We start from the raw sequence: 17,866 nt of genomic DNA on the forward strand, positions 1-17,866 counted from the left end.
ACAAGAAAGTGCCAAAAATTTATTAGACATTTTAATGAGAACAAATGTATGAATTTCATATTGGCCATTTTCTGCAGCATGTTTGTCTCCCAATTGAGAGGTTCAAGGACCAAATCTTCAAATTCTTCCTGCGCTTGCGTGGGTTTTGTCTAGATTCTTCCTGCCATGGATAGATTGGTGGATGAATGGATTTGCTAGTTTCATTAAGGATGGGGCAAAACTGGACAGCAAATATCGATTCTCAATTCCGTTATTATTCCTGTAAACGGCAGTTGAGTTGACTCGATTTGAAATTGCCTGAAATACGACACACATCTATTCCCACTAAGACACAAGCATATAGGAAAGCATAAACATGTTTTTTGTTGTCTTTTTTTTTTAGGGAGAGGGGTGGGGGCTTTGGTTTCATAGCCCAGCCTCACAGAGGTGTGGAATACTACTTTATCAAATTAAGTACTGATCATGAGCATCCTTTACAAATCAAGAGAAAGGCAATTCACTCTCTCAGCGGGATATTCCGTCTCAAATTTGCAAACTAAGAGCAAAAGAAGCATGAGGAGGCTGCAGGAAAGTGCATTATTGTGATGTGTTGGAAACGATAAGGTAAATCCCAAAGCAATCCTCAAGAATGAAAACGCTCCATCTTCTTAACCAGACTGGTGGTCTACGCAGAGACTAGAAGAAGGTTCTGTTGGAGAAGACAAAAGATATGTATTGTTTACTCAAAGGTCATACGAGCACACTGAGAAAATGTTTTGTCTTAAGGATACTCTGAAACACAACAATGTAACACACATGCAGCTGAGTTTTAGAAGCAAATAATAGTCCGGTCGAAACCAAAACTTTTCGTGCGACTTATTCTGCATTGATGCAAAGCTTTCAAAATGAAAATGAGCATAATTGATCAAGACAGCAGCGTGTAGTAGTGGAGAACTCCCCCATTCAGTCGCTGAGTTGACAACGCATGCTAGAACATGTCACAGTCCCGAGGAACAACTTCAATCAGAACAACTCCCGGAGGCTGGCAGGAGTCTCGGTCTGCTTTATGAACGTCCATGACCTCAGGGCACAGGACAATACCACACAGGCCACACATGTGGCCGTATGTTTGTATAAAGCACGCAGGGTTGGCAGATATATGATAGGATGGGTCAGTGATCACATTAGCCGTTAATGTTTTCACCCGAATAGCATGTTTTTATCCAGCGCACGTTGGATCAAGAGATATCGCCTGAAGACTTTCCTTTTTTCTTTTCTTTGGCTGAAAAAGAAAGTCTATTGTACGCATGACTCACTGCTGCCACTTCCACAAAAGTGGCAAGAAACTCTATAAAAATACTAGCTTTGTTCCTCCTGAGTGACAGTCACATGTGCTTGAGTTCGGCGGGGTGGGTGTGTGGGGGGGGGGGGGGGGGGGGCAAATGCCACAGACAACATCAACATCCACTCTGCTGTGCAGAAGAGGAGGTTTGAAAGCAGATCGAGTTACCGGGTTGCGGGTTAGGACTGAAGCAGGTAGCCGTGCCTGTACAGTGTTGCACTGCCTTCAAACACCTTTCTGTTCACACTGGGACTGACTGACTTTGGGCTGCACAAAAATGTGCAAACACATAGAAACAAACTGCATCATCATATTCTCTGCCCAATCTACATGTATTAGATTACTGGCACCATAATACAGATACTGTATAGGGATGTATTTCAATCAACAGCAAATGCGGCAATACACAGTGATCACAAGAGGTTAAAAAAAAAAAAAAGAACACTTACATTTCATCTTCATAATGTTTTGGGGGCGACACTGCAACAACAACGTCGATCCAGTCCTGAAAATGATGACAGATTCGATTTGTGTCGGATCAAAACAATATATATATATCACCAAGCCAACAGTGAAAGTGTCATGATCGGTGTTTTTGTTGCCTTTGCTTTGATTAAATTAGGTTTTGTTTCATGTATTGTCATGTTTTCCCTGGAATCATTTTTTCATGTCTTATTTAACTCCTTCGGTTTTTGTTTCCACCTGTTGTCGTCAGCCAGGTCCCTTGTTTCGACCAATCAGCTCTCTCACCCAACTTGTGTCTTCTATTCAGTTCACCTTCCTTTCTTTCCGTCTTTGTCAGTTCATCGCTTCTGTTTTTGTTGCTGTCTTGTCATGTTGTCAGTTGCGATGAGCCCATTGCCAGATTTGGGAAGTGTTGTATCTGTTTTTGGGGACTTCTCTTACTTTGTAATTGAGTATTTCTGATTCCACATGTCTTGCTGACTTTTTTTTTTTGTTTGTTTTGGGGATTAAAAATGTGGTTTTCCCGAACAGTGCTGCGGTGCTTTTGAGCAAGGGACAGAATCCTCAAACTATATAGCGGACCATCTGGCTTGACTGACTCGAAAATCATGAAATGAAAACAGATGTAGTCGTATAAGCAGCAAGAATACAAATTACAAAGTAGAAGCCGACTGCTAAGTAAAGTTTATTTATTCATGTGCTGTCACGTCCCTGCCCAACTTGGCCTTAATGCAAGTGGACTCTAATAGAAAAAAACCCTTACATATCTTGATCTTTGTCCGGATCTGCACTGACTGTAAATGTAATGGCTTTCACCTTGGTCCATGTGTTGTTACACTATATTTGTGTTATGTTTTTAACAATAATGTTGTTGGTGTATCTGTTAGCTAACTATTCACGTTTGGATGGGGGATACAGTAAGACACTGAATGAAATGATACAGTACCCCTCCACTATTCCAGGCTCGTGCCAGAGAGTTTTGTCCTTCAGTCAGCGGAGCATCTATCAGGATCTTCCCATTAACAGCCATAAGTTCATCACCTGGTACAATACCACCTACAAATGCACATTACAGACATTTAGCTAGCGGAGATAAATTCATAGCACTGGTACTGAACATACACACTATAGGGATGAAATACATACCCGTATAGTAATAAACCTTGACGAAACTTCAGGTGGTTAAGATTACCTTTCTTAATAATGATCACGCCTTCATACTAACCATGCTTGTCTGCAGCCCCTCCCTCATAGACAGACGACACCACTAACTTCCCCAAAGGTGAGTCAGCACCCCCCTCCAGAGCCAAGTCAAGCTGTCCCTCCTGAACACAAGCATCAGTCATGCTCACCTGACATTTAGTGACAAGGCAACAATCATCCTATTAAGGATCATTTCATGTATGTATGTACAGTATGTATATAATAATGATGTATCTGGAGTAAGTACCTTTCTGATTCGCAGCAATCTCACGTCTCGCCCTGCTATCTGGTCTGATGAGAACTTGTTTCATAGGGAGGAAGATAAATGAGAAGGAAGAAAAAGCACCGCAAAACACGTGAGCGCAATAGTAAGCAAACAGAGATGCCAAACTAAAAGAGGAATTACTTTCTCATTTCTGTTTGGCCGCCTTCAGTGATCATTTAATAGGTTTTAAATATAAATTACAATGTTACCAAAAAAAAAAAAAACTTTGTGGTAGCAGTACCGATACATTGTTCTTCCTGATCATTAATTCCTTTGCTCCTGGTCCTCACTGGGGTGAACTGGAGCCTATCCCAGCAGACTTTGGGCAAGAGGTCGGGCACATCCTGGACTGGTATACTACCCATTATCATTACGTACACGACTATGACTTAAAATCTATCACATTGATCATGCTAAGATGTTTATACAATACCATTGAGTGGGGATCGAAGTCTTCCATGTACTTCTGAAAGCCCTGGAGGAATATCAATCTGCATTACATCAAGTGCATCCATATGTCAATAAAGAATTCACAAACAGGATACGATGCCGCAACGGATGTGAATGTTTTGTGCTCACATTTCCTTTGACAACCAGTTTAATTTTACTGTAGGTAAAAGGTAGGACAGATGATTCATTCTGCTATTGCCACTCATTATTCCTCTCCGTATTAATGATGTGCAGGTTATTTCCCTGCCCTTGGAGCGGTACTAGAAGTGAAAAGTGGCAAACCCACAAAAAGAAAAACAACCTTACTAGTTGGGATTCTGAAAGAGTGGGCAATCACTTGTAGACCGATTACAACCACTGGAACCATCAAAGAGTGGCACAAAATTACCAGGGTTCATTATTTCTGGATGAGAAGCACACTCACAATTTGGCTAAGCAATTTGTCGAGGAAGCAGAAGGGGAAGTAAAAAGTGAAAATGGAACCCGACTGTTGAAAAGTCATTAATATGACCACTTGTACTTATGATTCAAGGATAAATCAATAAATAAACTCTACATGGAACTACTTAACATCTGCAAGGTTGGTAAACATTGCAATTGTTGACCAAAAACACACACACACACACTTCTCTCTCTCTCTGTCTCTCTCTCTCAACATCTCCAACACTGGACTTTGGTGCCCAGCTAGAAACAAGAGAGGAAGACTACGTCAAAAGTAGGAAGGTTGTTTAACACAGACGCTTAAATTACTTGTGGTTTGCTGTTTGATTTAAAAGAAGAGTTGAAAGGCACCATCCGTTTCAACATTTCTGCAGGCTGAAACACAAGATCACATGAAAATAATAAGAGAAAAATATGAAGACGCGCAGGCAATTTCGTAGCCCGATTACACTGGTCAACAGTAAATTTGAATCAGAGACGGCTTTTAGTGCTCCTAAGCATATTTTTGACACTGATTTCTAAAATGTATTTACTTTTATATATTTTACAACAAAAAAAAAGCACATTACATAGTGGTGACATAGCATAATTGCATGAGTCATTTTTCAATATTTTTGAAAGACAAAAAAAAAATCTAAATTTTTAGAACACAGTATTTTTTTAATTGATATTGTAACAAGAAACGACATAAACAAATGGATGAACAAGGAAGCGGAAGCAAAAAGAAACAATAAAAATAATATATAACGATGTGTGTTCTAAAAGTATTTTTTTGTGTTCCTAAAATATTCAAAAATGACTAATTATGCTATGTGGCCGACAAGATATATATATACATACATACGTATACATATACAGTACATACACATACATATATACATACATACATATATATATATATATATGCGCGCGCGCGCACTCACACACACACACACACACACACGAAAAGCTACAGATCCACAAATATTATTTTCCATAAAATGTGCAACTACGGTGCTTTACGACCCTGGTATGGGGAATCAGGTGGGTCACAGCATACCAGGCCATCAGAACGAACAGCAGGTCTGAGCGGGTCTGGTCGGTGGGCCTGCGACTGGGGCAGCATGACGGGCTTCGACATGACGGGGATCATAGGACGCCTTTGGTTCGGAGGACTAGGTGCCAGTTGCTATTGGAATATTTTCAATGTATTTAATAATGTTTGCAGTTACGTTAAAACAAACATTGATGAGTATGAAATGGATAATTTAACAGTGTAACTCACCAAGGAATGAGTGGAAATGTGACTGGCATGTGAAGTATTTCTCATAACCTGAACCACAGTGAAATGCAATGAAAGGTTGCTGCACCGTGTACAGTGAAAACGTCTTTGAATCCCACACTTATTAACTTTCACAGCATGGAAAAGGTGTTAAACCGTAACGTTAAACATATTGCCTCATCTCATTTTACTTTATGCATGGCCACATTATGAAATCACGAAAAGACAGAAAACTGTCCAATCACTGCACACCAAATGCAATGCATCATCATAGCAAAACCAATCAATACCAGCTAACAACTTCTTCAAGACATTTCCTGAGGCTAAAGGGAACTCTATAACAAGCCAATAAGTCATGCCATGACCAAACATCCCAGTTAGGGAACATGATATGCATTCATGAACACACAATTGTGCCTCATACATGAGAAGCTCGAACCTTGGGACTTGAAGGACAGGACACTTCACTAGGGTTGGATGAGTAGAGGCCCCCTCTTGGGAGGTAGCCACCCGCCTCCCATTCACTCCGGCGCTCAGGTGGACTTGAGGAGGGAGGCAGATTATGGTGCTGGCGGTATCCACTGAGGGCACCTACTCTTTCTTCAGGCTGTTGGGGCGGTGGAGGAGGTGGGGGCGGCGGGGGTGGAGGTGGAGGAGGCGGTGGCGGCGGGGTAGGTGTCGGGGTGGGCTGAGGGGATGAAGGTGGGTGGGTTGATTGAGGTGCAGGGGGATAATGGGAGGAAGGTGGTTGTGGGGCTTGTGATAGATGAGGTCTGCGCCCCTTGTTGGCCAAGGGAGACGAGGCAGACGGGGGTTTCCGAGCGTTGGGCGGAGACGGTGGCTGGCGCTGTGGAGATACTTTCGAAGAATAGTTGGGGATGGTGGGGTTTAGTTTGGGTGAAGGCGGTGGGAGAGGCAAAGGAGGGGGAGGCTGGCTAATAACTGGTGGGGTGGGGGCTAGTCTCTTCAGGGGCCCCTTCAGACTCTGATCCACATGATCCAAGTTAATGTCATCCATGTCAGTCGTGGCCAAGTGTAGACCTCCAGGGAAACGCTTCACCTTGGGCTCCGAAGAAGGTGAAAGTGGTGGTGACAGCTTCAGAGCACAATAAAAATATGTTGCGATACTGTATAGACAGATTGTTATGTGTGGCAAAGGTAAATATTTCTAGACGTCTGCGGTCTGGTTTTAACTGTACACATTAAAATGAGTAAAAATCTGGTCCACACTGTGAATTAAAAAGGGAAATAGCCGTGCATGTATTTGGCCATAATTTCATGAAAACTGTCCCAAAGATCAGTTTCATGTGACGTATGCGTTCATTAATTCTGGCTGCACGGGCATCTTGGAGGCAGAAAACACACTTCTGAGTAGTAATAGTCTCGTGCCGTGGGTTGTCAGAATGGAAAGACCACACACAGAGGTCTAGTCTTTTACAGAATTCCTGCTGGTAAACACCCCTTTCAGAAAAAACGGCGAAATTTATGGTTACAAGCTTGACGAGAGAATTGCACCGAGGAGGCAATTAATAATGCTCGTCTTTGCAAACAACAGTGATGTCATTAAGATGTGCGCGCATCTTGGAGGCAATGTTCACAAACATTGAAACTCATCGATAACCAAAACCAACCATAAAATATTAAATTTTATGAGCAACTAAACTCGCCCCCTGGTCATGTTTTTTAAAAAAATATTCGTCACTTCAAACAATTTGAGAGCCTGAGCTTGAATGGTACAATGTGTTGAGTTGAGTGTCATCTAGTGGTGAACAAATAGAATGCAACGACCTAAGCTTGAAGCGCATCCCTTTTTTAGCACGCACACTCAGGTGCGTCGGAAAGACCACACATTGGAACCTAAAATTCATTCATTAGCGGAAGTTCAAGAAACATGTCATCCCAAAGCACTTCTAGTGTTATAATACTTCAAGTGACGTAAAAAGTGCAGACTCGTTATTACATACGGTCAGCTCATCATGTTGAAGAAATACGTTCGCTAAGTTTGTCTCTTGGGGTATCCTTAGCAAAAAGATGGTGTAGGGGAGGCGCGCCCGATGTAATTAGTTATTACTTCACCTGTACTGTACTTAAATAAAAAAGTAAATAAATAAAATAAATACATTGATGTGATAGAATATATATTTTGCTCATTATTGAAATTAAGTGGGGGTTTTTTTTAAATAATGAACAGATATTTACGCACTGTCCCTTTAAATGGTCTTAAGACAGCCAGCATTTTACTCCATGTGAAAAAGTTAAAAATATCTTTAGAGCGATGTCTAGAAGATCAAAGCGACATAGGTTGCAATTCTTTTCACTAGGTACCTCTGGTGACTCGTTCTCCACACAAGAGATTTGTTCCAAGCGAGTCTGACAAAGACACTCAACCCAGTGTTGTACTTTCTCAGACTCTTCCAGGTCTTCTCTCTCTGTTTCTGAAACCTGACATACAGGCATTATAATTCAGTACGGGCAAAAACCCCACACATCTACACACAAAGGCACATTCATGTTATTTGAAATATGTCAATTATTTCAGCAATTAAAGGAACACAAATTACTATACTGTGCAGAGCAAGAACAGCAAATTCAGTTTGCTGTGTATTGTACCTCCTGAACCAGCCTATTGATCTTCAACTGCTTCTCTTTTTCGTACATCTCTTCTTTCTCCTTGGCCAATTTCAGCTCAAACTCCATCTCCTTTTTGTTTTTTCTCTGCTCCAGCAGCGTGTCTGTGTTGGACATTTTTTTCTTTTTCTTCTTCTCGCCTTTCTGCAGCGCCAATAGTTTTTCAATGTGAAACAAATTCTGTCAATCACTGCAAACCCCATAGCAAGACGGGCACACACTTGTTATAAAAAATTTTAAAAAACAACATTGAAATTATCATGCGATTATAAACTCGAACTCATCTGAAATGAGCTCTGACACAGCAACAAAACCAACACTGTAAGTCAACGCATGTTACACATACAGCACATTTGACAATAAAGTTGTATCCAATCCAATCCAATCCAACATTACCTTGCGGAATGAAGGAAGTTTCCCCTCATATCGGTAAAACCAGCTAAACGCTATGGAGATGAAACAATAGCTCAGCATTAACTGGTTACAACTGTAAGTGAAGATAATAATGCATCACACAAACAAGAAAAGCAGGGAAGGGAAGAGATCAAGGCTTGGCCTATTTGCACTGAACCATGGACAATGCCCATGGATTTACAACAACAAAACCAGTTCACACATGAAAATGTTACCAAAGCTATGACTCCATATTTACTTTTGCTAGATCTACCTACCTCTCTTGCCTTTGCTGTGCTCGGTTAAGAAGCTACAAAATATTCGAGGATTATGGGGATAATAATTAGACTAGGTTGTCAAAGGAAGTCTAGCCCAAGTTTGTTCATACATGTAGACGTTCACATTCTGCTTATCCACACTCACTGGGCTGTCCTGCTCATCCTCGTTGGCGTCGTCTGTGAATGAGCTGGCTTCATCATCTTATTGGAGGTTGATAAGAAGCAGCACAGCACACAGTAGTGATTAAAAAAAAAAAAAAAAAAGATCATGCTCGGTTACAGCTATATGCTGAAAGCTGAAGGTGGAAAAAAGAAGGTGAAATTTTCATGCAGCGGTAGAAAATCCAACTTGGGGGCTTACGAGAACTTTTGGCCTTCGGAGACTGAGAGGTTGTAATCTCAAGTGGGCTGGGTGATGGGCTCCTTTGAGCAGCCTGAGGCCGCTCGGTGGCACCATAGTCTTCTTCCCACTCTCTGTGGTGTTTCCTCTCCACAGCCTCAATCCTAAAGAGGATGACAAAGTACAGAAACATCAGTTTAGCCTGCAGATGTTGAATGCTGTCTTAAACAGCAGGAATGCAACTGATTACCTCCCCATCTCCTGCTTGTAGCGGTGCTCTTCCTCTGCAGCCTTCTGCGAGATCTCCATTTTCCTTCTGGTGATAAAATGTAAAGCCCACATTGTATAACTCTCCACACAACATACAGTAGTTGAAGTAAAAGGTAATTATACAGTATGAAAGCATTTCATCCAATGTGTTAGTCTTCCTTATACAGCCATATTAATCTGCACCCAATATTTCTGCATGTTAAGGGCAATCACAAGACACAAGACAAATAAATCGAAAATGTAGTACATCTTGCACAAATTGTTGTTTCCCACGTGGGTTGAGTCAGTGCACACCCTGTCTGCTGTCCATTTAAATCTTAAAATTGATTTCCTTTTACATAAAGCCAATTCAGGCAACCTTGTTTTGTTTACCCATTTAAAAAGAAGAATGTGCTCCAGGCATTTCCTGTAAATAGAAAACATAAATGACTTTGAACGCTTTCATGCAGCATTCATATTTGATCTTAAGTGAACCAAACTCCTGAGCCTCCACACATGACCAAAATAGTGTGACAATAATTGTACCAGACTTTGTTTTAATCAAACCAAACCTTACAACAAGTGTTTAAACACACATGCTTCAACTGCTCTTGTTTACTGGAAGCAGAAGACATAATTTGTTCATGAAGACAAAGCATCATTTCAGTCCTGTGAAGTCATCAAACAATTTAGGTGGGTTACATTTTCTTTTAGGGGGTGAAATAGACAGCTCACTATTATAGAGCCATTACACCTTCAGGAACTTACTGTCTCTCCTTCTCCTGCTGCTCTTTAAGAATCTTGTTGGTCTCCATAGCCACCCTCTTCTGATGCATCAGCTCCTGCCTCTCTAGTTCCCTGCGTGCCTCCACTGCCAGACGCTCCTCGTCCGTCATAAACAGCTCGCTGCCCTAAGAAACCAGCAAGAACCAGAGAAAAGAATGGTGTGAGCCAACCAACCTCCTGGACTGTGAAGCCAATGTCGCATTTTATCTTAGAGCTTCACTGATGGTTTGCACATCGGCTTTAAAGTCAAGGGATCCGCGTTTCAATCTCATTTGGGATATCACTTAGTGGCTTTTGTCTGTTTTTCAGGGTAGGCCGTTTTTCTCCCACATACCTAAAACATGATGCATGGGTTAATTTCACAACCTGGCAGTGAATGTGAGTGTGAATTGTTTGTCAATTTGTGCCCTGAGAATGATTAGCAACCAATCGGGGGTGTATCTAGCCTCTCTCGAGTTCTCTTAATGAGGACTCATCTTGAAATACATTCTCAAATTTTATTAATCCATAGGAAGACATTCAGCATCCAGTATGTAGAAAAGGAAAATACAAACACAAATGCATTTGACAGACACAGTAAATAAGACGAGGCGGCTTGTCATTTATTACACATTCATCATCAACAGCCTGACATGAACAAGCTCATGAAAGGTGTGATTGATGGTAAATGATGAGAGACCAAGGGGAAGGCTGAATGATAGAGCCATAAAAACACAGGGATGTGGCTCAATGCCAGGATACATATAACAAAATGAACATGCTCTATTTGTGTCCACAACCATCATTGGCCGAGGGAATTTTACTCGATTGCAACTTGAACGATAAATTAAACATGTGTGATTTCCATAAACGGTACAGATTGTCTACTCTTTAAAAATGGAGTGAATAGCCCACATCGCAAGTGAAATGTACAACAAAAGTTCAAAACACAAATGTCATAATGTAATGTTAGAATGTACTTACAGCTCCTGTTAGAACTGTAATGGTCAGGCTTCGGCTGCTTTTGAGGACTCTCACAGCCTTGTAGGGTCAGAAAATAAAGAAAGACAATGAAATAAGGCCCAGTTTCAATGATTTTTACAGGTATTACAATCCAGTCACATGACACAAAAGATGCGGGGTACTATTAGTAAACAGTTCTGATGGCATCTTTCCGTCAGCCACAAATTTACAGTCCTAGTTTACAATAGACGACATGCTCTCTTGCTAAACCATTTTGACTACATGAATACTAATTTTATTGAAGTATCGAAAGGGAAATAAAAGGGCAGCATGGTCAAACCTAAGATGTCATTGTAAGGCATATTTTCTGCGTTTACCTCTTTGTGGTGCACGTTGGTGAAGTCTACCCCATTCACCTCCACAATCTGGTCTCCAATCTATATTTTGCGCACACATACGGACATTTGCAGTTGACGACAGGAAGCCCCACAGATCATCTGGAGATTGGGAGCACTCACCTGAAGTCCGACCTCTGCAGATAGCGAGCCTGCTTTGACGTTGCTGATGTAGATGCCAGGTTTCTGCGTGGGACCACTGGAGATGCTGATGCCCATACCTTTGGTCCCGACGAGGCTGAGGAAAACCTTCTTCTCCTTGATCTCCTTCCCTCCAATCGATGCCAAACCAGCAACACTGCTTTTTTTCTCCTGGGTTGCACATCATGCAAGAACAACGGAACCTACAAGAGCTGACTGGTGACCATTATAAGAGGTAAGGGTCAATGTCTAGTCTTTTCTGTTACCGTATCTGCGTGGCTTGATTATATTATCACAACTGAGCATACAGTATATGACAAAATATACCCTTGTCAGAAATGACATTTGAATGTTTTTTTTTTGTCTGTCTTGTATTCTGCCATTTATAAAATAATTACTAGGGTTGGATAGTATCAATATCAACTTGAACCTTGTTGGCTACCATGATACTGCAGCTACGCTTGAAAAGGTGCAGTGAATGAAAGTGTCGTATGACACCTTACTGATTCTTACTCACCCCTGATTCTGACACAAATTGATCGACAAACTGCCACTTGAGGGGTTCATCTGAGGAGCTAAACACACGAGACAGTGATCATAATGTCTCACTTGCAGAACGATAACTTGAAAAAAAGGTTCGACTAAATTATAAGCAGCAACGTACCTTTTTACAGGAATCATCCCCACATCTACAAAAAGTAAAAAATAATCATAATAATATTGAATGATATACTCCTGCCTTGAAAAACACAAAAAAGTGACTCATACTGTAGTGTGTGATTAACGCACGTCTGACTTTAAGCGACACAATCTTCTTGGTCTTGATTAGACTGATGACTTCCTCATGTATACAGGAAGAGATGGAGTATCCGTTGATGCGAACAATCTCATCACCCACCTTGAGTATCAATACAGAATGGAAAAGCATGAATAATACATCCTGAAATAGTTGTTAGCCTAGCAATTTACATGAATTTTCCAGTTTGTTTAAAGAATAGGCTTTACTGGTCCCCATGAATTGCTTATACTCTATTGGTACTGGCCTTACACCTTCACTGTAAAATTTATTCAATGCCCTCCATCTCACTGACAATTTTGCTGATGAAGCACATCTACAATGTGGACATTCCACATGATTGTAAGGCATACCTGTCAACTCATACGGTTTAGCCATAGTTCATACGGATTTTGTGGTGAATCTTACGTATATGGCCGTATCGCACAAATCATACGGATTCTGAAAATTTCCGGGGGGTTTTCCCCCTAACAGGTAGTTTCGTTTGCTTTTGCCCAGAATGGTGCTAGTCTGCTCGAATACTTTCATTTCCGGTAACTTTCTCTTCACACAGAGTTCCGAAAATCGCTTGCACCAGAAACACTGACAGCATTATTGCAGTGCAAAGTAAATATGAATGGATGCTGTAACTTCGAGCCGATGGGTCAGCATTTGGAGTTGGTGAAAAAAGTAACTCAGGAATACAACTCTGAACAGTCATGCCACTAAGTAGAATGATGATTAGACATTAACCAGACATTGTATTATGGAGATCTACAATAAATATCATTGAAAATTTCGTGGGTTTTTTTCTGCCATTATTTTGACATATAAAATGCTTTGGTATGTTATAAGGATTTTTTGCTCTTTATAGGGATTTCTTTGGTAATTTATACAGGTTGGCGCTCCGAAACGTTGACAGGTATGGTAAGGATAGACCCAGCAGTTAAAGTATGTGTTAATTATAGACAATTTGTAACACAGTAGTCATTGATAAAACAACTGAATTTAATGATTAAGTGGTGCGGCTCATTACTTTGGACCAGGAGTCACCAACTCCGGTCCTTGAGAGCACCTATAAAATGATGTCAGTCTTCTTCAAGACACTTAATTCAAATGATCAGGATTACTATCAGGCTTCTGCAGAGCTTGCTGATAAGACGATCATTTGAATCAGGTGCGTTGGGGGAGGGAGACATCTAAAACACTGTGGATAGGGGCCATCGAGGACCGGCATTGGTGACCCCGGTTTTAGACCACGTCAGACGGTTCTGTTGTTTTCGCCAACAGTATTATTTTCCAAGACCCAACCCTACACAACTTCTCACAAGGAGAGAATATTACACTGAACAATTTGATTGCTGTTTGATACCCTTTGAGACAAATATACCTAGCCGTAATTCTGCAACACACATCCATTGAGATTTGGGTTTCCTCATTGTCCTTGCCACTAAAAACTCAATGAGATGCCTGAAGCCGGATTACTACTGAGGCAAATTAAAATTAAGAAGCCAGAAGAATGGAAAACACATTACAGTCGTGTCATGACAGAATTTCTTCTATCTCTTCTATCATTAGGAAAATGCTGTGTCGTTTGTTCGACAAACAGAGGACCTGCTACCCTCTAGTGGACAAATGTGTCATGACAAGATAATATGTAAAATAATTCCACTCTCGCCGTTTCTTTTTATCTAACAGTGACAGATGTCATCGTTCAACTGATATATTTCGAAACACATACAATATATCTGTTCACGTCATACCAAGTGCTGCATGGTACACATTTCTAAATACCGGTACTATTTCAAGAGCAGAGGTGTATTGTAAGTCCTTGCCTTTTATATACAGCATTATGGAAACATAGAACAGATAATAAACAAACCTGAAGACCAACATTACCAGCCTGACCATCTGTGACAATTTGTGATATGTAGAGACCACAGCCAAACTCCAACCCTCCTCGGACACTTAGACCCAGTCCATCACGATGTGTGCGATCTAATCGCACCTCTTTCAGCTTCCTGAACCCGTGCGTGTCATAGGGGACATAAGAAAGGTAACAACAGAATGAATATGTCATGAAGAGAGCTCTTATGAGTTTAATGATTCAAACTGCAGCTGAGAAATGCATGCCGTTCGACACACCTGGACCTCTTCGGGGTTAGCAGGTCGTACTCGACCTGGTGTTTGAGTGGGATGAGCGGTCGGATAGCATCAAACAGGGGCAAACGCTTTGGTTCATTGATTACTAACTTCAGGTCCCCAACAAGCACAGGCAAATCCATGGACCTGTCACACAGCAATTAGAAAACTACTTTTATTTTCATTTAATTAGACATGATGAGACCCGAAACGGGAAGTCGACTCAAAACTTTTCTTTTCAAGAATATGTTCTATGCACCTGCACTAGTCCAAACATGGCATTCCGATTAATATTGCTTTTGTAGAATATGAGTTAAGAAGTAAAATCCACCCATTTTATTAAATCTCGGGCGGCAGCCATTTTGCCACTTGCTGTCGACTGGAAATGACGTCACAGTTGCTCAGGGCTCTGGTGCGGGCCAATTATGCCTCAGCTTCAGAAAACCAGTGAGCAACTGTGAGGTCATTTTCAGCAAAACAGAAAGTGGCAAAATGGCTGCGATGGCTAAAAACAACGGGTGGATTTAGCTGCTTAACTAATATTCCTCATAAGAAATATGAATCAGAATGCCGTGTTTACATTAGTGAAGGCACAAAGAACATACTATTGTAAAGACATTTTTTGGGTTGACTTCCCCTTTAAACCTTGAGCGGAGGTGGGTCGTAATAAGTGGCGGCACAATTAACCTTGACTGCAATTAATTTAGTCGCTTGACTGGTTACTCGCTTTTAAACGTAACTCAGTTACTACACTGATTAATTGAGTTAAAAAGTAAAAGTAAATGACATGTTACTTTAATAGTTATATTCAGCAGATGTTGACAAGACTGCTTAACATAACAAAATGACAACTGTTTTTGCCACTTAATTGGAAGTGCATTTTTAACTGTGAGTTTAAGAATGCAGTTTGTTTTCATTACAAATAAAATAAAGAGAATCTTTTTGACTTATTTTTACTTAAAAAAAGAATGAGTCTTTTGTGGATTTCACCCATTGATTCATTAGAATCCCACATAAAGGAGAAGGTCTCTTTCTGTGATGAACTTCCTTTAAAGAATGGAAAAGTAACAAATTCCATTGTTGTTTTTATTATTTTTACATTAGGATGGAGAAAGATTTTTTTTGATATAGTTTTAGTAACAAAGTAGTTGGAGGACAATGGGTGAATTTGCACATAAATGTTTATTTTTACTCTGATGAAGAAAATATTTTGGAGGGGCGGGGGGCAAAATCTTCGTACCTTAGTTTTCTGTGCCGAATGCATGAAACGTGCTCACACCAATGGGTAATAATGATGCAGTAGAGACCTTTAGAGACTACAGGAGTATTAAAAAAACTGTTGAAATCTGAGCACCAATGGAAAAGGCAAACCAAATTATTTGTCCAGTTCAAGACAAAACCCACACACATGAAAGCAACAAGGTTAACACAACTGTACAAAATCTCCCATTGAATTATTCATCATTGCCATTTTATCATTGCTTGGAAGGTGAACGTGGGCCTTTTGTGAAAAACTGGCCAGGCTTGTCAGGGTACAGTGGAAACTGATAAGCGGCTTAAGCCACGGGAACACGGGTACAAAGATGATTGAAACCTAGACCTGCACCCAGCCCCCCACCCCCACAGCACACAGAAAACTATGTTGCAGTCAGAAATCCTAAAGGACATCATTCTACACATCAATTTATTGAAGGATAAGAAAACAATGGACAAAGATCTTATTTCCAAACTACTAAAAGGTTACAAAGGGGTGTGGGGGCAAACAAGAGGTGTAAATTCTTCTTACTTTCAAAGGATGGTACCGGTATGTATATACGCTACCCACTCTTCAGTAAAACCACCATTTACAATTGCTTGGTCAGTATTATTATGATTTTAAAAAATAAACAAAAATAACAGAAAGCACCAAGACCAGAGTACTCATGCAATTACAAACACACACATAAGCAATTACTCACTTGTGATACATGCGGAGGACATCATACAAGTAGTCCTTCTCAGCCTCATTTTCAATCAACAACTCCACCTGCAAGACAGTGAAAACATTCCTAACCACTGCATGAGGTGAGACATGTCATAGCAGGAGTCGTACTACAAACCTTATGACGACTCAGATGTCGGAGGATAGTTTTTAAGAAGCGCTTCGGCCAGTCACTAATGTAACACATTTTCCTTGTTTACAATTCAGTATACTATGTATAACTTCCCTGCAAGATTAAGATTCCACTAACATTCTTAGTTTTTCTGAAAGGTTAACGCTATGTTGAGCATGATAAGGCTTCTGTACTGAAGGAAGCTTTTAGACTGCTGGTCCTCTCCCAACCAACCACAGCAATGGAATAATAGCAGTACAGTAGGGGAGGCTGGAGAAGGAAGGTCAGGAGTGTCATCTTACATCTCAGACACAGGCGTAAACAGTCACACTCTGAAGTCATTCACACACAACTTAAAAACTGCACAAATAATGTACCTGAGACTAATTAATGCTCAAGATAGAGCTACCTATGTTTCAAAACATGGAAACTTCGCCTTATACAGGTACACTATTGTGACAATTATGTGTCACTGGATCTACATGGGGCAGCACAGTCGTTGACTGGTTAGCATGTCCGCCTCACAGTGCAGAGGTGCAGGGTTTGATTCCGGCTCCGACCCTCCTGTGTGGAGTTTGCATGTTCTCCCCGTGCCTTTGTGGGTTTTCTCCGGGTACTGCGGTTTCCTCCCACATTGCAAAAACATGCATGGCAGGTTAATGGAACACTCTAAATTGTCCCTAGGTGTGAACGTGAGCACGAATGGTTGTTCGTCTATGTGTGCACTGTGATTGGCTGCCTATTGCCCGAAGACAGCTGGGATAGGCTCCAGCACGCCCGCGACCCTTGTGGGGATAAGTGGATTAGAAAATGGATGGGTGGATAGATGGGTGGATCTACATGCCGTTTATGACAGCCATAAACGTCTTTCTACACTCCTGCGTGAACAGCACACGGACTTTGACACCATAAACCAATAACAGAAAGGATGGTCAGCCACACACAGCCATTTTGAAAAAGTGCCATGTGTGGTTAGTAGGCTCCTGTTATCATTTATTTATTTTTATACATTGCAGCGGGGAACTAGTCATTGTTCCCCACTGCAATGTATAAAAATGAACAGATCTCAACCTCCCAAACAAATGTGCATTCAACAGTCGTGCAATTACACATAGCGGGCCTACTCAGTTGAAGCTCAAACACTGAGGCAGAACAACACAGCAATGAACAAAGCCTCTCCTCATTCAGCCTCTAATTAAACCCTTGAATTCCCAATTTATTCCGGCTCAGATGCTCATCTCTGGCACATCTACATTATTCAGTGTCAGTTTGCCCTTTATCAGCAGCCACTGTGCGTC

The 17,866-nt window shown here is 41.0% G+C and overlaps 1 protein-coding gene across 1 annotated transcript; it reads right to left on the bottom strand.

Annotated features, from left to right (window-relative positions):
* Positions 1-5: 5 nt before the first annotated feature.
* On the bottom strand, positions 6-16,780 carry ush1c (Usher syndrome 1C). The gene is made up of 27 exons (XM_086109207.1): positions 16,575-16,780; positions 16,434-16,501; positions 14,479-14,622; positions 14,216-14,354; positions 12,348-12,456; positions 12,223-12,247; positions 12,076-12,133; positions 11,541-11,729; positions 11,400-11,459; positions 11,044-11,100; positions 10,063-10,205; positions 9,296-9,361; positions 9,067-9,209; positions 8,431-8,480; positions 8,017-8,178; positions 7,732-7,848; positions 5,846-6,502; positions 5,410-5,457; positions 5,185-5,313; positions 4,455-4,520; positions 3,688-3,729; positions 3,237-3,290; positions 3,012-3,111; positions 2,733-2,842; positions 1,771-1,826; positions 1,490-1,588; positions 6-688 (listed from the first exon to the last, which is right to left on the bottom strand). Exons 1-26 carry the CDS (start codon positions 16,641-16,643, stop codon positions 1,501-1,503), a joined length of 2,949 nt encoding a protein of 982 aa, XP_085965333.1. The 5' UTR covers positions 16,644-16,780; the 3' UTR covers positions 6-688; positions 1,490-1,500.
* Between the last annotated feature and the right edge of the window lie 1,086 nt (positions 16,781-17,866).

Source organism: Hippocampus guttulatus, chromosome 4 (genome assembly GCF_054856545.1).
Source record: "Hippocampus guttulatus isolate MCC_2025c chromosome 4, RoL_Hgut_1.0, whole genome shotgun sequence".
NCBI classification, from domain to species: domain Eukaryota; kingdom Metazoa; phylum Chordata; class Actinopteri; order Syngnathiformes; family Syngnathidae; genus Hippocampus; species Hippocampus guttulatus.